This window comes from Ambystoma mexicanum, chromosome 2p (assembly GCF_040938575.1).
Source record: "Ambystoma mexicanum isolate Mex_15411 chromosome 2p, UKY_AmexF1_1, whole genome shotgun sequence".
NCBI classification, from domain to species: Eukaryota; Metazoa; Chordata; class Amphibia; order Caudata; family Ambystomatidae; genus Ambystoma; species Ambystoma mexicanum.
Genome location: NC_090923.1, coordinates 321,924,444 through 321,949,190, shown reverse-complemented (window position 1 = coordinate 321,949,190; position 24,747 = coordinate 321,924,444). Strand labels below are relative to the sequence as shown.

The 24,747-nt window shown below is 41.0% G+C and overlaps 1 protein-coding gene across 4 annotated transcripts in view; it reads right to left on the bottom strand.

Annotated features, from left to right (window-relative positions):
• Nucleotides 1-24,747, bottom strand: part of CACNA2D3 (calcium voltage-gated channel auxiliary subunit alpha2delta 3) — a 3,251,448-nt gene that overhangs the window by 1,553,248 nt on the left and 1,673,453 nt on the right. For all 4 annotated transcript variants that reach the window (XM_069643639.1, XM_069643642.1, XM_069643640.1 and 1 more), the window contains one exon: nt 1,729-1,862. In XM_069643639.1, coding sequence (XP_069499740.1) covers nt 1,729-1,862 — 134 coding nt within the window. The remainder of the gene's footprint in view (nt 1-1,728; nt 1,863-24,747) is intronic.

Sequence of the window (24,747 nt, the reverse complement as noted above, 5' to 3'; positions counted from 1 at the left end):
CAAGTACTTCCAAAAGGCTCAAATGAGCTAGAGGTGGTACTGTTTGATTTCTTGTGTTAGTCTGGTAGGTGCTGTCGTTGATGGACACTGTGCAAAAGAAAACAAAACAAAAGAGGAGTTGGCTGGAAGATTTGGAACTAATTGAACACTGCTGCCTCCTTAGAATCTCCGAGGTTTTGTGAAGAAAGCAAACACAGGACAAGCACTTTGTGAAGGTATTTTTAACACACCCTGAGGGCCTCTGCCGGGCTTTGACTCACTACCATTGTTCATAACAATAGTTTTTTCTTTAACAGCCCAAAATACCCTACCTAGCAAAGCATGTAAAATGCTCCATCTCGCAAACAGCAACATGCACTAGTCCACACCACCATCCTTCAACTCTGAAAGAGGTCAATGGCTGCTGAAGAGCTCAAGAAGGGCCTGTTATATATAGGCAGGAAGAACTGCCTACCAACTCGTTTGCCAGGATCTAATACAAGTTTAGGATGTTCCCATAAGCTGTGAAAATGTGGGTGATTCGCGATTCAGATGAACATGTCACTCATGTTTTCCACTTAGACATGTATAGCATCTTTATTATTGTAATATATACTGGAAGCGGTCATTATAAATTAACATTTTTAACTGTCTATTTTTAAACTATTACAATATTCATGCAATTAGATCATTTCGTTTTTAATATCGTCTTTTCCTGAGAATACACACCATTTTGTCTCTGAATGGGTCCTTCCTTCTGAGAGTGGGTTGCCTTGTGATTATCTGTTTCTTGAATGAGTACCAAGTCAATGTGCAAATGTGCATGCGAGCCACTGAGTGATCGGTAGTGCTTAAACAGCTTTGCATTTTGACAGCCGTTACAAGCACTAACAACTACAAAGAAACAGAAAATAAACCAAGTTGTGGGCCCTGCAGCAAGGTCTTCTTTTGATATGCAAGGTATGTCAGCACCCCCACACGTAGTCCATCTTTATCTCCCCACCTTTCCTGGACACTGCACCCTTGGTGCGAAGGCACCAATGTTGCAGGACATGTGGTGACAATGTATATCTCTAAATACCAGGTTTGTCCTCACCACAAGGGATGCCTCCGTGGCTGCTGATCGTACGCTGATTAAAAGGCTGCCCTTGTCCTTGCTTCCTATATATATTTGTTTATTACCAGCTTTTGCGCTTCACCCCTATGTGATTGAAAGGCTGAGCCAGCCATCCACCCATTTTTGTACAGCTTGCACATTTCTGATGGTTAACCTCAAAGTGCTATCATCGCAAATGCTAGTTTATCATTTGCAGCACCATATCAGGGGTAGTAATGTAAAAACTGAAATGCGCAGGCTGTATACAAGAATGTTTTATCTGGGTATATCAGTCCGGCAAGGATCTGAAACATTGCCTGCTTTGCACATTCCCCAGAGCGCAGTTCAGGCAAAGAGCAAAGATGCTGTCGGGGGTTTGCATGTAGTCGAGATTTGGTAAATAGCTGATCACATCCCCAGACACACCAACAAATGCAAATTGTGCATTTTTGTCAAACTGCATGCACACGTCGCATTCCTTCCAGGAACTCTCCCTAATGCAAAATGAATGCCTTTTCTGTACTTGTGGAAGCTGTTGGCTCATGCAAGCTAGTCATGCATTTCACCAATCAGTTCCTACCCATACATGGCGGGTCCCCAGTGATAATGTTGAGTTGCTGGGTGAGCATAGAGTACATTCAAAGTAAACTTACAGTGCTGTCAACATAGGCTTCGGTCCACACAACGTCATGTTCTTGATCAATAACCTTGGGTCGACTAAGAACATGTAGATATTCCATGACATTTTCCTGTACATCAGCTAAGGTAGAAATCTGAGTATAAAATCCTGGAAAATAAGAAAACAGTGTTATTTATTAAGTGTAATTATGGATAAGACAGTTGCAAAGCATAAGTCTTTCTCATAGCAAAATGAGAAATGCAAATAGTTAACATGATGCAGGAGCACTTTTTTGTTTCTGAAACAATAACACTCAGAAAAATAATGCTATTTAGCAGGCAATTTCTCTGAAACGTAGAACAAGAAATAGTTCTACAGTTGCATAAGAGGCTTTTTGCATGTGTAGTAGCTGTTCATTTTGACAGTCACATAAAAAGACAAGGTATATTGTAAACTAATTTCTATCCTTCCCTGCATTTTAAAAGCGGGCATTTTGATGGTGAATTCAAAACTTCTTGTTTGACACTAGGCATAGGTTGGTGTTTACCGTTTACACAGAAAACCGTCAGAACATGTAAATATCTACGGTGTTTGTGTGTGCAGTAAATGTCCTTCCAAACAAATCTAATGATCAATGTAAGTACATTTATCATTAAAGGATTGATGGGTGCCTCCAGAAGTTTATTAGAACATGGGTTGGTTTTGATTGTGGTATAAGGAGAGAGCAATGCAGCACAAACACCAAACTATGCTCACCATTATCTAGCAATCTCCCGATTCGGATTGCTTTGAGTACTAATAGGCTACAGCATTTCGGAAATTCACCCAGCCACAAATATGCTTGTAAAAAGCAGGACGAAATGGACAGTGGGAGAATTCTGAAATGAATATGGAGCAGGCCAGCAAGAATTGCTCACTTGAGACCAGTAAATAATGCTAGCGAATAAGAACCAAGATCACTTCCTCTCTGGCCACCCACCAGTCTCACTGCAGCATTCTGGGAAGTTGCCACTGTACCGTCAGGCCCATGTCAACACTGATATAGAGTGTTTCACTAATCAAAGTGGAAATTAGTGAGTTCCTCTACAGTTCAGTTAAAAGAAACTTTTCACACATTGTCAGACATTATACAAAGTGCAAACAAATTATACACTTAAATCCAAAAACTATGAAAAGAAGAACTATGAAGTTAAGAAAGGGAAAAGTGAAAAACACATTCCTGCAACCACTATAAAACTGAATAATTACTCTGATACCTTGGGTTTGTAATCATTTAGATTAGAATCAAAGTAAACATTAGACTCACATCAACATGTACAGCAATCAAATACGCCCTGCATATTACAATTACAATTGATCCTAAAGGTTTTTCAACAAAAAAATTGTTCAGTGCTTTCACCACACATTATTTGGAGTCCCACAAGGAGCCAGCCTGTCCCCAATGCTGTTTAACATATACATGCGCACTCTGTGCAGCTTACTGGTGAAGGAGGGGGTGTCGTTTACAAATTACGCAGACGACACCCAACTCATATTGGAACTGGATGGCAGCCATCATGACGCGGACAGTGAAGTAATAGCCAGGGTCTATAAGATAATTAATGCTTGGATGCAGACAAATTGGATGTGTCTGAACGACTCCAAAACTGAGCTTATGCTCTTTGGATCTAGTCATCAGCTTGCCAACTTGGGGGCAGAGTATAAGTCATTTAAAATCAAGAACGCCACTATCCAGGTAGTCCAGAAAGTGAAGACCCTGGGAATGATGGTTAACGCAGTGGTAGACTCTCATGCTCAGACTAGCTATCTACAAAAAAACACGGCATATTACTTAAGGCTCATGAAAGCCATTAAGCCTTACCTTAATGAGGGCAACATGGCTACCATATTCAGAGCCATTATATTATCAAGTCTTGACTATGGTAATGTCCTGATGCTAGGGGCTTCCTCTAGGGATGTCTCTAGTTGTCAGGTGATTCAGAATAACGCGGTTAGGCTGGTCAAAAATTTGAGGAAAAGAGACCATGTCACTAAAGATAGAATGGCGTTACACTGGCTAAGAGTAGAGGATCGTATAAAATGTAAAGCTCTCTGCCTGGTTCATAAATGCCTTTATGGCTCTGCTCCAGAGTATTTAAAAAAGAGGTTAGTGCTTCACACCCCCAGTAGAAGTCTTCGCTCCGGGGGTAAATGCCTGTTGATCGTTCCCAAGTTCAAGATGAAATCGGGGTTGGGCAGCTCCTTTTTGGTTCAGGCGCCCAGCTTGTGGAATAGTGTTCCGGAAACACTCAGGTCTGAAACAAACCTTCTTGCTTTCAGGAAGGGTTTGAAAACATATCTCTTCAGATGATGAAACGGGATAAGTTGGATCAGGGACATCTTCAGGGTTCAGCTTTGGACTGGCCTCTTTCTGTGTTCTATGTGTGTCTCTGTTCGTTTAAAGCGCCCTGATGCTCTTGGGCTACCGGCGCTATATAAAAATGAAATGAAATGAATGAAATGAAAAATAAAGTTCCAAGTGCAGCAAGACCAAATTAGTATTCAGGCAGTAGGTCCGGAAGTCTTTGGTTTTTATTGTATCATAACTATGGACCAAATTGCCCTGGGTAGTCACATAAGAAGGTCCTAATTTGGGGCATGCTGTAAATACATGCCTTAAGGTCTCTAGGTTATCCGTACACTTAAAAACTCATCAGAATCTAGCATCCCATGGGATTTGCCACATGGTGCCCCATATTGACCGTAGGGGAGATGGTTAATGCACATCAAGAGGCATAATTGTCATACAGCTGGGTGTGGGCATTGCATAAGGTAACTTGGGGCCTCCTATATATATATATGCGAGACCAGGGCAACAGAAGCATGACCACTCAGTCGAGCCAATTGATCATAGTTATCAGTCCAAACCCATTCGTCCAATATTCTAAAGAAGGTCTCTTTTAAGGTCTCATAGTTCTTACAGCGTCTAAAATCGGAAGATCAATTGTCTTTGAAGAGCTTTGTGGGATGGTTTTACCCATGCATCCAAGCCCTACCACAAAAACTGTGCATTACTGGCATTGAAAACATCATGATGGCCAGAGCTTCCCAGAAAATGCACAGGAAAATCCATGAAGATTAGGTGCCACCCATTTTTGCCTATGTTGTGAGCACAGGAGGGCACTGCCTAAAACACCATTGAGCTACACACAGTAGCCTGAAAACCATTGCAAAAAGGGCAATGCTGATTGCCAAAAGCAACCCATAACTATTGGGAATTCATTTTCTTCAGGTCAAACATGGCTAAATTATGGGCACAAAATTATTTTACTGCAGAACCACACCAGTGCCATGTGCTGAACCTGGATAATATACTTCCATGTAAAATCTCTTGTTTGGAATGCATTCATTCAAGACTGATCCAAAAAATGGATGCAGTACCGATAAATACCACAAGGTGGCGCTAGCGGTCTAAACTCTGACAGGAGAACTGCTACTTCAGAAGCCAATCCGCCTTCTGTGACAACTGAGACATCAAAAGACTGCATTTAATTAAAAACTTAACCACTTGCTGTTCCCAGAGACAATCTGATTTGATTAACAGGCCAAAAGGCTGGGAAACCTCTCACCTCCAGAGATTCACACCAGGACTTAGAATCTCACATGACCTCTTGATTGATAGAAGGCAGACTGGCTGACAGCCTCCTGGAGACCACACATTAGGTTCTTGCACTTGAATAGAATATGTTGATTTTGACTGTTTCCTGTCAACAAAGACCTGCCGGCCAGGAGACACATGTGATCACTGACCCACACAAGTCTTGGAGGCGGACTCTGAGAACTGAATTGAAAGCAAAATATATATTTTACAGAAACACTGATAACTCTTGGTAACCGGATGACAGAAATATGAAATGTGGGGAACCTTAAAATGGAAACATTGCCTACAATTCAAGCCCAAACTCCAATTTGTGTGATGTTCTGGGGCAAGACCCCACTATTTATTGATATTGTAGACACTGTATTTAAGCTAGCGACCTGGAAAGTTACTGAGATATGTGTAGTAGGAGGGTGTACATTTGTATACATTTTAATGAAAAACCAATGTTGCATAACCCACTAAAAAGCGCAAAATGTTGCCATTTCTGAATACAAGCCCCCAGGAAGAGCAGAGTTTGAACAGAGTATACCTCATGTGATATGTGATGGGTGCATGTAATTTTAAACAACTGTGTATCTGTGCAATATGTATTTGGGTCAAGTATAGATTTGTGGGCAAACTGACCAGGGGAGGATCCTCTGACCCATAAAACCTACAGCATCACTCTGACTCACATTTCCTTCCCCCAATCATGGGGGAGGGGAGAATTGGGCCAATGACAAGTAGAGAGGGGCAGGCTTAGCTAGGCCCAGGCACACACCCATTTTCAAAACACATAAAAAGAGACTGCTGGGACAGGTAGAGACATTCAAATCCAGTTGCTGTGGAGCGTTTTGCCGGACCACACAACATCCAGAAGATGCCAGTTCCAGACTGACTCCAGCTACATACTCCAGAACCTAGAACTTATACATTAGAACCTAAATCAGAGGCCTAAAACCACAAGCTGAGTTCTCTGCAGCAGGCCTCAAATCATTGCAAGCTACTCACAGCCGGGCGAGCTGCTTGAATCCCTTGCCAAGAACTTTTGCCAGGACCAGTGCAGAGATCCAGGAGCCGTGCAGAGACCGCTGTATCCGGACAGACCAGACCAGTGCCAGACCAGACCGTGCAGAACCGCAGACCCAGAGACCAGATCGCTGTGAAGTGCCGCTAGCCTGATTGATCAGATCCGTGACGAGACCCAGTCCTTCCAAATATATTGTGAGTACAGCTAGGACGGGGCAAAAACCAAATCTCTTAGTTTAAAGTAATATCATTCAATCTATTTAACCTAAGTAGAACTGCCTCCTAACTGTCACCTGTCATTTTGTAAAGCTGCACCACTGTCACTTGTCAATTCTGCAGCTGCATAGCTGTCACTTGTCATTTTGAGTTTACTTTAAATCCGAAAAACTACCTTTATTTAATCATCCGTATCTCTGGAACCGATTGGGCTACGAACTTGGTTTAACTTTCCTCTGAAAGCTTAGAATCTAAGCTTTCCAACAAGCCTAGAACCGACTTCCTATATACTTTTTCCGCAATCACGATTCACGCACTCGCAAATTTTACTTTACCGCGATTTGCGATTTGGTTAAAAATCCAGCCACGTGTAACCATCAGTAGTCATTTCTTTCCTTGCTAAAAATTCGTTTGCCTCTTAATCACCATCTCTGAATCATTGCTAAAGTGAGCCTGAACTCATCCCAAGTATCTCTCACTCACCCTGAACCTCCTGAAGGGAATTAAAAGCATTTTCAGCATATTTCTCACTTCATTGCCATCACCTTTTAAAAGCATTTTGGGCCTGTGTTTCAAACTTCTATCTGTGGTCTAAGCTTGCTGGGGTGAACTGAATTATATTTGATTGCATTCCTAAGGACTGTGTGTGTTACTTCCATCTCCTTCCATTTCTTACATTGCATAGGGGAGGGGGGTGAATTGCCAGAGAAAAAGGGATTATTTTATCTTTTGCTAAAATCATATCAAGTATTTCTGTACTGCATTTTATTCCTCATTGCTTTTCCCTTGAAATCATAAAAGTAGTTTTGCTACTTTATCCATCCTATACTAACTCCTCATTGATTGTAAAGAAGTGTGCTAGTGCCAGATAACACATTGTTGATCAACATCATATGTCTAAGTGTACTATCAGATATTAATTTATTATAAAGTGTGATATATATATATATATATATATTGTTTAAATTCTCAAATAACCTTTTAAACTTGCAAAACAGAACTACTTCTTGGCTCAGTGGGGTCAGGAGGATTCTAAGAGAGGGGTGGTATATAGGGGTAGTCATTCAGAACTCATGAACTGGACAAAAAGATATATTAATAAGGGTTTCCATTCAGTATCCCAGACTAGGCATTGACTTAGCTGTAGTGTTGAATTGAATCTTCTTACAGCTTGTCATTCAGGACTGAATGACTGTCTTTTTACAGATGGTTCTTTAGCATAGCTATTCCCTATTAGTGATAACAAGGACACCTAGGAGCAGTCATAGATTTAACACTTAGTGCCCCTCTACTTTTTAAGGCCATGCCCTGTAAGGAAATTAATCCCAGTTCCAGGCAGAGATATTGATTAGATTTTTGTATTTATAATGCACATAACCATGAAGGAACCAAGCAAAAAAAATGTATCTGGGCGCAGATGATATAATAATACAGAGAGGAGGAGCCAGATCCACCACAGACAGTTATTCAAAAAGAAAAGTCTTCAACCGTTTTCTAAACTAACTTACTGTTTCAATTTTTCCGGAGTTCATGGGGCAGGGACTTCGAGGCATGATGTCCTGCACATGAAAAGCATCCATGATCCCAGGACACAGACCTGGACAATAGAACCACCAACAAATGTTGCCCTGTTGCCCTGAGGACCATAATCAACGGTCTGGATGGTAAGCAGTGATCTTTGATGAAAGGTATGAAGGGGCAGTTCCTCGTAGACACTTAAAGATCAGACAGAGAACCTTAGAAAGAAATCTCTGCTGTACCGGTAACCAGTGAAGATTTCTCAGAAACTGAGAAATATGTGTGCATCTTGGTAAAGAGTAGATCCGCCTAACAGCTGCATTTTGAGCGACATGCAGATGCTGAGTTTGGCCTTTTCGAATTCCTATTAGCAGAGCATTGCAATAGTCTAGTCTGGAATGTACCAGTGTGCCAACAATCAAAGGGCAATCTTTCTCTGAGACAAAAGTCAGCAAGGGTTTCAGGTGAAAATACACACATTTTACTTTTTCATTTACCTGCAGATTACTACCCAGATTTGCATTCCAGATGCACCCAAGGTTCTTTACCTTAGATGCAAAACTTGCTGGAACCCCACAAAGTGCAGGGCAGGACATATGCTGAGAGAGTTTACAAAATTTCGACTTAGACCCAAATATTATAATCTCTGTTTTAGCTGGGTTAAGTTGACGTTTATTAGTCAGCATCCAATTTTTAATTTTACTGGCACAAGCTACCACTCTGTCCATGGCTTCCACTGGCTCTCTTATTCGAACATAAATCTGCGTATCATCATTGAATGATTGTGCAGATTAAATTCAGAGAAGATGTAAAATAGGAGACGCATGTAGATATTAAATAACAGTGGAGAGAGAGAGGAGCCCTTAGACACTCCACATTTCACTGGTAGCGGGTCAGAGCAAGATGGCCCCAATTTAACTTGTTGAGTTTGGTTAGTCAAAAATGATGTCAACCATTTTAATGACTCATCAGACACATTAGCTATTGTAGAAAGTCTAGGGATTAAAATCTCAAAATCCATGGTATCGAAGCAGGAGTCCAGGGTACATATATAACGTATATAGGAGCATCAGAAGGGCGGCTCCAGCTTCCCTTCAGTTGCCCCTACCCTTTGGAATGCGCTCCCTCCGCACCTTCAGAGCCACTGAATCCCACACTGTATTCCACAAAGCCATCAAGACTAACCTCTTTGTTTGAGTTCTCAAAACCTACCTGCAACGCACTGTAACATGTAACTACCGAAATGTTTTCAAGTATTTTTCTAGGGCGGTTTCACTGTAACCCTCGAGTAAGCATTCTTAACCTCTGCTCCAGCGCCTCGATGTCTGCGGGCTGTTTGTGCGCTTTACAAATTCAAATAAATAAATAAATAAAATCTCCCCTCATGTTGTGGTAGACTGCAGTTACAATAGATTGCAGATAGGCAAGGGAATAGGTCTATGTTGCACGATAGGAGGTGGTGGGCTAGTTATGATAAGGAATGCCCATGAGGGATACTGGTGGTCATACAAAGTGATCACTGTGATCCGCAGAAGTGCGCTCGGGTTAGGGGTGTCGATACAGGTCACAGATCAGTGCCTGGGCTCAGAGTATGGGGAAGTGGGCAGGTAGGGAGGGTGGTAGAGTGCATCAAGTCTTACCTTGTTAGAGGTGAGGCGTATTTGGCAAATCACTGAGGTAAAGTAGGTGAGTGGCCGTAGAACTGGTAGAGGCCAGTGGTGACATGTTGAGAGAGCCACAGCTGCCCGGTCCGTCCTGGACAGGCCCAAACAGGCACTGAGCCTTATAAGGGGGCCTTGCAAGGGGGACACTGATAAGTCTTCCAGCTTGGATCTGGGAGGTAGTTTCATCCTGCATTCTTTCAATCAGATGGGGCTGCTGCCATAGAGCCTCCAGGCATGGCAGAGTGTTGCCGCAGGCCGGCATCGGGACCCCTCGAAGAACGCTCTGTAGCGGGGCAGCCATCATAGCAGGAGTAAGTGCTCTGTAGGTCAATGTGAAAAGTATAAATATCACCCTCCTCCGGCACATGGTGTGCTGCAGCAGGGGCGCCGATGATGCCCATAAAGAGTGGAGGTTTACATGGCGCCTATCAATTTTGTCTATCAATTTTATTTACATTTGACATAGTCTGTTGCTGAATTGGGGACTGGAGGTCGATATTATTCCTAATCTGATCAATTTTGTCAGAAAAGAAGGTATTACAATCAGTTGCCGTGGGCAGAAATGGAGAGAGATGTGAAATTGTACATGGGGGAGACACAAAGTTTTTTATAGTTGTAAATAGTGCTTTAGGCCTATTTAGCAAAAAGTCAATCTGCTTTTGAATAGATGAGGCTTTGGCTAGGGCAATGGACTTCTTGTAATCCCCCAGAGCCTTTTTGGCATCTAAACAATGTGCAGATAACCTAGTCTTTAACCATAACTTCTCTTTCCGGCGATATTCTTTCTTTAAAATTCTTAGTGATTCACTATACCACTGGTTATTTCTCATTCTAGGTTTGTTAGTACTTATTATAGGGGCAAATGTGTCAAAATTGTTCTGAAGACAGGACATAAGACACTGAAAAGCCTCCGGGCATTTCTGGTGAGCCGGTGGCACAGTTAATCCATCCAGGAGTTGAGCACATGTGATAGCATCCATTTTCTTTTTGCTATGAGACAATTGGACATTGCCGGGTTTCCCATTTTCAAATAAAAGTTTGGTCCGATGGAATGATAAACTTCTCCACATAGAGATCAGACCTTGTAACTGGTATATTGTCCTGAAGGCACACCCGTTTCCCTCTGAATATCACAATATCAAGAAAGTGGCCACCTACATGGGATGCCATTTCAGTTAGTAGCATACATTCATGGGAATGTATGATATCCTTAAAATGGATATAATCCAGATTATCCAAATCATTAGACCATATAGTAAAATCACCTAAGATCATTACATTCTGATGGCATAGTGCTTCTGTTCCCAGATATACTTCAAGATCATGAAGAAATTGGCTTGCATGGCCAGGTTGTCGATAACAAAGAAATACATGGTAAGATTAATTGGGAGATTTAAACAAAGTACAGGTAAGAACTTCAGAGTAACTGTTCCAGGATAAGGTTGGAAAATGACATTAGGTCCAAGAATGACCTCGCAAAAGTAGCCACTCCTCCACCCCTCAAAAGATCTCTATTTGCCCACTTGATCTGATAATTATCTTGAACTAACACATGAAAGTGTGCCATAGAGGTGGATTTGAACCAGGATTCATTTATAAATAAGATGTCTTATTTCATTGAAAAAAGAAGATCATTAAGAGCAATGGCATTCTGTACAGCGGACCTGGCATTAATCAGTGCCACCTACACAAATGGCAAGCATTTTTCAGCTGGAGCAGGGTGGATATTCAAAATGCCTAGCATTCTAATTTTGTTCAGCGCCCTAAGGGTTAATGTACCCTCTTTATTATACTGTAATTCCTGCACCAACGCTAATGTATACCGCAACATTGTGCACTCCATGCCACACCACGTAAGTGCGCCCGATGCCCGATACTAATACAAAATACGTCCCACCTCACAATAGACTGGCAGTCAGCAGCTTGCCATGTCGACCATCGAACAGCCCCGAACAGGCCCTAACCTTCTTCCAATCAGCGCAAAGCGCTGTTGTGAGTCTTTTAAGTATGCAGCACAGGGAAATTACATGCCCGCAGTGGGACTGATACTGGCAAGCCGGTATTTGAAGTCAGAAGGACTCCAAAAATGTGTGCAGGCTAAATGCACACCCCAATCAGTCAATGCACACAGAATATAACATATCAGGGCAAAAACAGATCTACTACAATTTATATAATATTCAAAATTAAATTCTTCTATCACTGTGTGATGATACAAATAGCTTCTCGTCAAGATAACGTGGTTGAGAGCCACGTGTTGCCCTGTATATGAACAGCGCAACTTCAAGCAATTGACTTTGTGCTGACACAATCAGAGTATATCTAGGTAAGCATAGGGTCCTCTGCCAAAATAACCCCTCAAGTTTATTTAACAAGTGTAAATCACACATTGCTAATGCCTCCAAAACATATAATATAGTTGGACAAAATCACTGTTTATATAAGACTACTATTCCAGCCATTGTGTATCCTGCATGATGATCTGAGAACCTGCAAATAAGTAATGATAATTGTCTCGCTTTCCTGGTTTTTATATCTATGATTCTAGCGTAGTGCTCTCTGTTAGAGATTTCAAGACCTAGGTACTTATATGTGTTTATGTATTCAATTTACCCCAGCCTTGTTATCATAGTGAGTCGGTTCACTTTTTTGCAGAAAACATGAATTTAGTTTTTTCCCAAATTCAAAGACAAGTCATTGGCTAGGGGATAGTTCGCCAATTCATTTATCACAGGTTTCATGCCTGCAAAGGTCTTGTCGAATATGACCAAATCATCTGCACACAGCATTGTTGTTACCAATCGGATCCTATTTTTGGGGGATATTTAGCATGATACTCCAGTTGTTTAGGTAGGTCTGACATATATAGATTAAATAACAGGGGGCCAAACCACAGCCCTGCTTGACCCCCCTGTTTACATCCGTTGGCTTTCAAACATCCCATCATTTCCTAGGCGTATTTGCTTTGTGGTATTGCTGTACAAAGTGATATTTCCAACAGCCATTCTGTGCACTTCATTATCCCTCAATTTCTTCCACAGGATGGAGTGATTAACCTGGTCAAAAGTCGCACAGAAGTCCACCTATATAATACACAGAGAAGAGCCATGCCCGTGACCTGTCCTCTTGATGAGCGCATCTATCAATCTTATATTATGGGTGGTGCTGGGTCTGAAAGGGACCTCGTTTTTTTTATTATTATCAGCCCAGGCTTACAGCTCTTGCAGTACATACGATGTAAATATCTTGCCTGTAATGTCTAACATGGAGAGCAATCTGTAGTTGTCAGGCCTCAGTTTGCCGCCAGACGTAAATACTGGGACCAAGATTGACCTCATCCATGAAGACGCAACAGTGGTTTCTAGTTACACCGTTTTGAACAGTTGTATTAATAGGCCAGCCCACCCGTTAGGATCCGCTCTTTAAGACAACAGAGGCTAGCCTGCTGGGTCCCCGTGCCCTTGAACTGTTCAAGTTTAATATATGTGCATATAAGTACCTTCTGTTAAATGGCAAAGACCATTTACAGAGCCCTTCAGTGTGTCCCTTGCTTACAGACAGCAATGCCTTAGGTGTATACATTTTTATCTGAATATCTTACCTCCATTCCTGTTCGCCTATCGGGATTATTGTAGAAATGCCCTTAGCACCCCTTGCCAGTTTTTAGACCTTCCACATAGTTTGAGGGTTCTTACTATGGACTGATCTGATCATTCTTTGCCAATTTTCATTGAGGCAAGTCATTTTATGTCTCTTCTGCCAATTCCAATAAGCATTCTTGGCCTTTCTGGTCTCCATGAGGGCTAATATTTGGGAGCCATGTCCAATTTAATATGGTACAGGTTTCTCCTCAGATTTTGTTTCACTGTTTGAATTTCAAAATCATATGCAGGGGTGGACTGGCCTATAAGGAACTCTGGAGATTTCCCGGTGGGCCTCTGAACCCTGGGCCTCTTTTGTGTGGTATTTCCAAATTTTCTCATAGGAAAATCATTGGACTTGCTGAAAATGTGTCATATGGGGCCACTTTGAACATTATTTCCAGGGCCTCTTTTGGTCCCCAGTAATTATTTCCAGGGCCTCTTTTAGTTCCCAGTCCACCCCTGATCATATGACTGGGTGATCTGTTTATTATTGGCAGCATTTAATCTCCACTTTACAATGCCAATTTTGTGTGTCATATATTGTATCCATTTTTCGACCTCGGATGTCCTGGCTTTATATATAACTTTTGGGGTATAAAGGTTCATATTCCACAACGCAGTTCTTGCCTTCTGTATATTTGAATAGGACCAGAGTATTCAGTTACCACCATGATTGGCGTCCACTTCTCTGATTCCTACTTCCTTTAATCCAGTTGTACCTTAGTCAATTTTAAACTAAGTAGAACATAATTGCTATACTGGTTAGGTTTGACTTCACGGTCCTGCACCCTCTACAGTAGACTGTTATTTCCACCAAGGTAATCAAGTGTTGCCCTCTTATTCCCCACTTGCCAGGTCGGTTTCCCTGGGGAATCACACTGAGCTCTTCAATTGATGAACTGCAAATCCCATTCCTGGATGAACTGTGTTCACTGCAGACCCCTCTGGTTATGAGTTTTAAGTACCAGCCACATGTTGGTTTTCAGCGATTGGTGTGGTGTCACCACAACGCACATTTAGGTCTCCCCCAATCAGTATAATATCACTGATCGCGGATGTTCCCCAAATGCCAATGATCTTTTCGATGTATTGAAAGATGTTTTGCAATCGACTTTTCCCTGGTGGGTCATATATATTTAATACCAGCATATGCTGCCCCGCCTTAGCCTTATCTCAGTTGATCCCTACAGCAAGAACATTTCCACTAGTATCCACCGGGGTGGATTGATTCCGAGGGTAAGGTCTGGATCACCTCTATCACCAGGCTACCAGAGGGTCTGCTTCTAGGACCTTGTTTTGCATACTATTGATCTATTGTATAGCCATCCAGATGATACAGGAATGTCATCCAAGTTTCTTGGAGCATAAATATTTGGTATTTTACAAGCAGATTCAACGTGGGGCCACTGTCATAACAATGAGAGTGGCATCTGATATTCCAGAAGACCACACAGTAAACTCATTTGTGAGAGGGTCCCAGGTTTGGCAGAAGTGCGTGTAACCATTTCAGACATATAGCATTATCTTAATCTCCCATGTTACTCAGCTTAGCTTTGACTGGAGGCAATGCAATAGCATTTATAGTGGGTGCTTTTCATGTGCAGCAGGCTGCAGCAGGATTGATAGGAATGTTCCGGTCAAGTTCATAATTTAGATAAGAGAGAGATTCATGTTGAGCTCTTATCCTCGTTGCGATTTCCGGTAGCACACAATTAATTTTCGACATGTTTCCACTTTTCCCTCCTAAAGGTTGTATAAAGTAAAAATAGCTACTGTTCAAAATCCACAAAGATAGCAAATAATTTTAACGAAACAGCGATTTCGGCTAATTCGTTTACGTGTGTCAGACAGATTCGGGACAATGGTCAGTATGCGTGCATCAAGAATGGCTGCCAACTGATGTGGCTTCCTCAATTACTGCAACTTTCGAGCTGGTGGCATCTGTGTTCTAGGCAGTTGCAGTAGAAGCTGCTCGCCACCCAGGCAAATTGTCCACAGCACTCTCATTTGCAGTCACTCCACTCTCATTAATCACACTGCTGTTCTTGTCTTTAAGGATCCAGATGGTTAATATTCCCACCGAGTGTTGCAAGCGTTTTTTTTCCTCCTGCTTTCCTTCTTTCTCAGCCGCTGTGTTCTATTGTTCGCTTGTACTTCTGATACAATCGTAGAATTCAAAAGCGGACTGGTTAATATATGCTTAGTTGCAATAGTTTTACTCGCGCAAGGTGATACTGCAAGTTGCAGACGTTTCCTCTTCCGCCTTTCTTTTTGTGGGGGATAGCATAAAGGAGAAGGGAGCGCTGATGGATCAGGTAAGAGTATGACTGCACACTCCTCTTGTGGGGCCGTGAACATTACAGCAGGCTCCACACTCTCAATGAGGCAAGGCACCATTGCCAATTGGACATTGCACTCGTTTTTAGTTTGGACCTTAGCATACAGGAGGCCTATATTTTCTCCTTGTTTTTAAAGGTCTTCATGTATCCCCCCACATACCATTAATAGCAATTTCACCGTAGGACTTCATTCTGGACGGAAATTCCAGATTTCACGAAACCCTCCATAGAATCAGATTTTTCATTTTCCCTGCTGCCAGGGTCGTTCTCTGGGTCGGAGTGTCTTGTGGATTCTTAGCAGGGATTTGGGGAAGCAGAAAGGTGATGCCCAGTAACGTGCATTTCCAGCTGTCCTGGACTGCCATTATTTAGGTGGCTTGCACTTTCCACATCTTCTTCCTGCTGGCTTCTGGTGCTCATGGAGGGTCAAGAGGCATTACAGAGAGAGTAGCAGAGCTCCAGGAGGAAATGATTGTCTATATCGCCCAAAGTGGGTATTGTAGTGTTTGCAGAGATGTGTTTCAGGCTTTTTCGACACAGTTTCCACTTCAGAAACAGTAGTTTCCCCTAACTCACTTCATGTAGTGGTGGCTCTTTTGTAACCATTAGTTTTCCCATAAGATTTTTACTTATGGAGGTTCTAGACCCTAGTTTTACTTCGGATTTCCCAGGCATTTGAGCTGAGTGAGCACCTGGCTAGCACAGTAATATGAGTGGAAAGAGTCACAACACAGAAGTGGCATGGTTGTAGCACATCACTTTCCTCAATTGCACGTGGGGGCTCTATACAATTAGGCGATGACCACTCGTCACCCGTTCGCCGATCCACAGAAGGGTACACTTACTACTACATCAAAGTGGTGCCAAACTTCCAAACTTCCAACCCCTGACAAACCAAGAAAAACCACTCTGCAGCCTTCTCTGTGCTCTGCGTCCAGCAAGAACACACTGCTGCCTCGTCGGATCAACCACTCTGCAGCCACTCACTAGTGAATAAAGGGTCTGGGAGTGAACAATGTAGTCCCAGTGTATGCATTCAAAGGCACTGAGGGCAAGTGGTATGGTATGGTATTATTTATTTATATAGCGCCTATACACAGGCAAGTGTTTCAAAGCCCTTGAAATTCTGAGCGATGATTGTCTGCACAGGCAGAGTAGGTGCTTAAAATACATTTAACAGTTTGGGGGAAGCAAATAGGCCTGAGGGTGATTCTGCTGTTGTACCAGTGCAATGAAGGGGTGAAGACAAGGGAGAACAGACAGACGATCTTCAGGCATGGTGCGTAAGGATCCTGCAAGTGCACATGGTCACAGGGAGGGGGGTCCAAGTGCACCCGGTGGATGGAGACTGGGGTACGTGCAGAGAGAGCCACTCTCTAGAGTTAATTCTCAAGTTCAGTGAGTGTGGGTGGGGTCTAGGGCCCTGAGGCAAGTGCAAAGGAGCACTGGCGGGGTTGCCAGGGACCTGTGAAATGCTGAGGTACACCAGGTGGCTAGTTGATAAGCTTTAAGGAAGAGGAGGGAGAGAGAGAGAGAGCAGGGAGCTGGGTTAGCAGGGTAGAGGGAGAGAGAAGGAAGAGGAGAAGAGGAAGGCTTTGAGAAGTTTCAGGAACTGGAGAAGATCAGACTCAAGACGGAGAGTGGCAGGGAGGCTGTTCCAGAGGGAGGCACCTTTTAAGGATATGGATCTCCCTCTAAATCTCTGCTTGGAAAACCAGCTCAATCGCAGAAGGTTGGAGGTAGATGAGCAGAGGGTTCACGAGGGACGGCATTTAAGTAGGCAGCGTTGCAGGTAGGTAGGTCCCAGGCCCCAAAAAGCCTTGTGGATAATGCAGAGGGTCTTGAACTTAATCCTTGCAACCTGTAAGGTTATTTAGCGTGTTACAACACAGAGTACAGCACTACTGCACAGTTAATTATGTATATTAATGTTCTATGCGCAGTGTTTTAGTGAAATAATATATATAAATAACACATTATAATTATTACCCCAAGGAATGAACATATGAACTCCAGTTGTGGTAGGATGTTGTTAGAATGAGAGAAGTTATCAAGCTGAATGTCCACTCAATGGAGTAGACTGTCTACATGTTCTGAATGTGCAAAGGATTTTGTAACATGCAGGAAACCGCACACAGAGGGAACTGAAATGCACTACAGCAAATGATAAAGAATTAATAACACAGATAAACGAAGCAGAAGCATCACACTGAGACAAAAACAATGCCCCCCACACAGCACCATAGAAGTGACACCTGGGAGAACCCATTTAAGTGTACTGGAGGCATCAAGGGTTTTTGTTATAAATTAAAAGGTGATCGAGCACCTGACAATTCACACTGTTGAAAAACATACACATGGACAGTGTGATAAGACTTTCTTTTCAAATAGAAATCTGAGGCTACATCAGCCAACATACATTAGTGTGAAACACTACACATTCACTCAGTGTGGCAATGCGTCACTTACAAACTCGCAGCTAATGTACATCAGAACGCTCATACTGGCGAAAAAACCTTTAAATGTATGGGGTGTGAAAAGACATTCATTACAAATAAATAGCGCATCATGAATCATAGAATGCAAACTTGCGTGAAACCATAGAAATGTACAGAGTGCGACAAGGCTTTCATTACAAAGAGAGATCCGATGCTAAATCAGGCAGTACACACTGGCATTAAGCCCTTTAAATGTACAGAGTGTGACAAGGCTTGCATTACAATTAACCTGATCAGACAGCAGAGACCTCACTCTGGAGAGAAACCATACATATGTTGTGTGTGGCAAAGATTTCAGTCATTCAGAAGGTCTCTCAGTGCATATAAAATATCACACTGGTGAGAAACAATATACATGCACTAAGTGTGACAAGGATTGAATTTCAAAGAGGCAGCTGATCAGTCATCACAGAACGTATACTAACTAGAAAACATATATGTGTGCAATGTGGCAAATCTTTCTGCCAAATATGTTCTATTGTTACATCAGAAATGCTTCACTCTGTGAAACCATATAAGTGTTCCAAAGTGCAGAAAGACTAATAAAACACCCTCATGGCCACACTGGTGAGGATGAATTGGAATGCCATGATGGTGATCAGGTTTACAAGAATAGTATATTGGTGCATCAGATAATTCATACAAGTGAGATGCTATGTGAATGTTCTCACTGTAAAAAAGACTTTTCACAATGATTCGACTGCTACGCCCGTACCATATAAATCTACTCAGTGTGCCCAGGCTGTTATCTAAAAGGAGATCTGACGCAACATCAAAACTCTTCCGTAGCAGAACAGTATACATTGTCTGGATGTTCCAAAGCTATCTGGCAGAGGTTTGTTCTATTGCAACATCAGAAATACTGCATTGTGTTATGGCAGAAGAGGAAATAGGGCTGTTATCAGTTTGTGGATTTGAGAAAGTAAGAAGGCTGATTACTGCAGGTAAAGTAGTGAGCAACAGGTAGTTTTTCTTAATTCTATTGGTCCTCTGCCTAGGTGGCTATTTATGTCTGATCCATTCTGAACATTACTGGGCATGTTCTGCGGCTCTACGTGCTTCTCATCTTTTTCAGGAAGCCCTCAATAGATTCATTCCTGAACGAGGTTCATGATAGCACAAGGTTTTGAGGGTGCCGTTGAGTATATTCATTTCTGAGCGAGGTCCATGACACCATGCGTTTCTGGATGCCCCATGGTGGTGTAATATTGCAGTATCTCCCAGAAGCGCATACATATCTTCATGGGTATGTGTTGTAGATTTTCTGTGCTTTGATGGTTGGAAACAAAGAAGTAGCAGATTCTGAAGGATTTGAATATGGACCATAAACCACCATTCAGTGATTGGGTCTTCAATGTAGTTATCGAAAAACAAAGCGGTCCAGTATGCAAGTGCAAACAAAGATGCAACAGTATTTGTTTTTCCATTAATGAATTATTTGATGATTTATGGTGTGTCCCTCCTCATTCTGCATTTGTATCTCTCTTCTATCTCTTGTGCTTTTTTTTTCATAACTTAACATTTTGAAATTGTGTTTAGAAGTTTTTATTTTTCATTTTATGCAAGGATTTAGGATGTGTATTGTATTCATTTTATTTTGCTTTCTAAGTGTATTCATTTAGGTCTATTCAGCTGTGTTAGCTCTTAAATAAAAGTTATAATTTGGAATAAAGAAATACTACACTGGTGTGAAAAAAAAAAGAAAAAAAAAACATGCTACACATTGATCCTGTGCAGTAGTGCTGTACTCTGTGTTGTAACACGCTAAATAACCTTACAAACCATGGGGAGCCAGTGAAGGGATTTCAAATCCAGATAGATGCAGTCCCTGTGCTTGAGACAAGGATAAGTCTTGCAGTTCTGTTCTTGATGAGTTGCAGAGGGTGCAAGACTGATGAAGAAATGTTGAGGAAGAGGCTGTTGCAATGGTCCAGCCTAGAGAGAACTAGGGCTCTGGAGACAGTGAGCCACTGGGGGAAAAGGAGAAAGGGTAAAAGCACCTCTGAGGAGGTGTAGTTGATAGTTGGACTTTTTAGAGATATCTGAAATGTGAGAGGTGAAAGAGAAAGTGGAATCAGGGCTCCCAATGCAAATGATCCCAGTCTTACTGGCATTAAGGCACCGTTCATTTGTAGCACACCAGGACTGAATAGCAGACAGACAGTCAGATATGATTGAGGAGGAGGAGGAGGAGGCTGAGGGTAGCCTGAAGGAAAGTTGTGTGTCATCCACGTAACACTGGAAGTTAGAGGTGACAGTGGAAATTACATGTGCCAGGGAAGCCATATGGTTGTTGAAGAACCAGAGGAATAGGCTGGATTTCTGGAGAACGCCAAAGGTTGAGAGAGCTATTAGTTGAGAAAAAGGCTCTGAGTTCCACCTGGAATGGGCATTCAGAGAGAAAGGAGGTAAACCACGCCAGAGCCTGACCTGTGATTCCCAGGTTGTCACAGAGATATGCTATCAGGAAGTTGTGGTTTACTGTGTCAAAGGCAGAGTTGAGGTCAAGGAGAATGAGGGCAGTGGGAGTGTTAGTGTCGAGATTTGAGAGCAAGTCTTCACGGGTGTTCAGAAGAGCAGTTTCCATGCAGAATCCGTTCAAGCATCTAATCTTGATAATTTCTATATGGTGAAGGAGATTATAGTAGAAGCTGTTTAGTATTTTATTTATACTGTATTAATTAACAAATGCAGATCGTAATATTACTATCTTCTTACCATTTCAAACAAATGAATGGAATAATGTGTATCCCTTTGAAGGAGACATTTTATCAATGTAATTTTCTTTATCTGGGATAACTGTAAATACAAAGAAGAACACTATCCCAATTCGTAGACATCGGTATTGTCAGAGTTCATAGAGATAACTATGATATAACTATGACCTCCTACACATTGTAAGGAAAAATTAATGAAAATAGAGACTAGTCAAATCAGAGCGAGACTGACACTTTGTAGGAAAGCCAGCATATAAATAATGGGAATCCACCAAGACATTTATGCAGAAGCACATTTATCGAATGTGTGCATGTGATGCAACATACAACAAAGGACTGGTGTTCTCCTTTGCACATCACACAGACAATGTTGCTAAATAGTTTCAATTGAAACACTGCATTGTACATATGAACATACATACATGTCGAGAATGGCATTTTATTGTATCATAATGATAACCCTCTTATTACAGAGATAGACATTTAAACATGTATACTATTTTTTGATTCTGTACTGTATCTCATTTAAAATATGTGGTTCCCAATAAGTGAATGTAGATAGTATCCTACACAAATTCTATACATTGGATTTATCTGCATTTTCCTGAAATTGGATTTGCTAATATTTGATTTTCAGTAGGCAAGGTACTTCCGTTCTTATCACATTTGAAGAACAATAACTATAGAGATCCAGAAGTCATGAGGCAGCCATCTTGCAGATCCAGGCCTCTGATTAATGCACAACATATGCTTATCGCAAGAGAACAATTTCCCTAACAAATAGATGTATACATTCTGAGAGTATTGCTGGTCTCCACATGCATTAAATCCTGGAAGGTTGTCACATTGTGGCAAGGCCTGGTTTCAGAAAGAATAGATCAGAGAAACTTATTTCCATTAGACTTTTGACCTTTAATATTTAACCATTACATACATCTTTGCTAAGATAATGACAGAATTTACAATGGAGCTTTGTCAGCTGTTCACATGAGTCAATATGCTGGAATGAGGTTACCCTGTGAAAATCAACAAAAAATTAAATTGTTCACTTTAAATTAAATGTTATCATGCATAATACAATTGCTGATATAACTCTGCACAATACAACTTAGAGAAAAAAGGAACATTTTTTGAGATTGTGAGAGTGTGCCACACTAAATGAACCACAACATTTTCAAATGTATTTATTGTTTGGACAATTACATAACCATCCCATGAACACATATCACACATGTTTAATGTAGCATGATCTTGCAACTCAAAACATATTGTTGAGCGTTATGGCAAAACATGTGAATTTGAGTCCAAATTGTCCAGAACCATCCCTTGTCATGTGTCTAAAATGTTATGAAGCTATACAATCAGGGGGGTGTATTCTCTGGGAATGTCAGATTCCCAATGGAAAGATGCAACCAATCAAAATTGATGGTATCAAATGACATGGTGTGGGAATGTTTAGATACTATTCAAGCACAAACTCACAGAAATGAGTTGGATCTCTGGAATCCTCAAGGCTCTGAAGATTTCTTGAAGGGTATCTGTGTCCAAATAGATGAGTGCTAGAGTGGAATAACACATTGGTATAATGGGAAGCCTGCCTAGGACGGCCATACCCTGAAGAAACCTGATGAAGGATTTTGCCTAAAGCAGACTAGATTCCATGAGAGAATGGAAGAAACTGGTTGCCTAGTTGATTGCACATTGCTGCTTTTGAGGGGCATGCCAGCTCTGTACCTTAAATATAAAATTCAGAAGTGAGTCTAAAGCCCCAATGTATATAGATCTAGATACTCAAGAATTGTTTATCAGTATGTTACTGGAATGGAATTCATTGTAGAACTCATTTCAAAAAAGCATTTTTCTGTGCAGTGCATACATTTTCTTTTAGCTATAGCCAATTGATTTAAAATCGAATGCTGTTGCAATTTTCACGTGAAATGTACCTTGTTTTTATTCTCACTTTACTCAACAGCAAGTGAGAGATGATTTCAACTAGAACTTCATAGCATTTCTTTGCAGAGTGTTCAATGCTTTTTAACCATAGCCAATAACAGTCAACCCAATGTTTTCATAGGTGCAGTCAGAGACAGATGCTTTGCGCCAGTGCACAACCCTCCTTACCCTTACAGTGGAAAAATAAATCATTCCCTTTGAATGGCACAGTAATAAAAAAGAGATTTTTGGGGATAAATCATACCATTTTTGCTGGGTGAAAGGTAACACAGCTGGGTCACTTTTATTCCAAAGAAAATGATGCAATTTTAAATGAACATTCTAATCTATCTCATGATATTGCACAGAAGCGGTAGGACTCTGTATTAGATATGCACAATTGAGGAAATTAATTGTGGATCATTATTATGCTTTCAGAACATCAGAAAAACGTTTTAATAGCACTGTTTCTCTAAACCCAAGCATATAGATTCTTACGACAACCCAGCATTTATATAAATGTACATAAATGCATACACTAGAAGTGAACAGCATAACATTTGTGTATAACAAGGTTGAATGTGGAATTGCATTTTAAATGTCATGTATGTGTGATATAATTTCTCTCCTACACCATGAATTATCAATGGCACTAGAGAATCTTAATTGACTGTTCTATGTGAAATATTTCTCTGATAGTAGCACTAGATGATAATAGTGGAGACAAGAAATGTCATTTAGCTGTTCTTGATTTGATGACAACTTTGACACATACAGGCCCAAAAGTGGAAATGTTAAAATTGAAATACATATTGTTGCTTAGAAATAGCTATGTAGGTGTATTTGATTTTTAATGATTGTGTGTGGTTTATGTTTTAGAAGGTTTTTAATAGGCAGGTAAACATTTATTTTTGTAGCCAAGAAATATGATTGTTTGTCATTGTAGGTGACTTTCCCAGCAAAACGTTATGGGAACACATGTCAATTTAATTGTGTCATTTAAGTAAACTAGAAACTCAAAACACAGACTATTTCTGTTTCCAGATTTTGGGTTTGATTGTTGCAATACCAGTATATTGTATCATGAACTATTGTGTATATTGTAGGGTATCCACTAAATATACACCAAATCATGGGGGATCTTGTCTGGGATGCTAAGGAGATGACATCACTGATATTAACACATGCAACGTGTAATATAGATTATGTGTGAAGCTGCATTACTGTGTTGAAATGGATGATTCCTGCTGCTATAAAAAACACAGGTTGTTTTGGGAATAGGATAGAGCTAATTGAGACATTTGAATTTGTGGATGTATTGTTTGAGAAAAGAAGTGGATTAATGGTAATGATTACACATTACGTCTATATTGGTGATCTAATATACAAGATACAGTATACAAAATATCCATGTTATCAACAATTGTGAGGACATATTTAAAAGTGTCTCTTCATCATGCAATGTCTAGATATTTCCCTCATGGAAAATGGGTAATAGAGGAACGATAGTCATGAAAAGATAAAATAAAAGCAACTGTGGAAAATGTAGGAACAGCTATTTGGAAGAAGAAAGCCCATTAGATTAAGCATGGCAAAACATGTATATGATCTCTACCTCTAAGAAGGAGACACAAAAACTTGTGAACCATTCATCCCATCTCCTCTTCCACCTACGGTTGGTGCATAACAGATTGGCTAAAACATTTTAATTATTTGCCTCAAAACACAAACTGCCCAAAAATAATTAGCAAAAGTAATACCTGTGCAACAAGTTAGTGATCAGAAAGAGCAGAATTGAAACAGGTAAATGACTCTACAGAGTATCAGATGCAACTCAAAGGGAATTTAAAGTGTGCTTGAAAGCCAAACGATGCTTA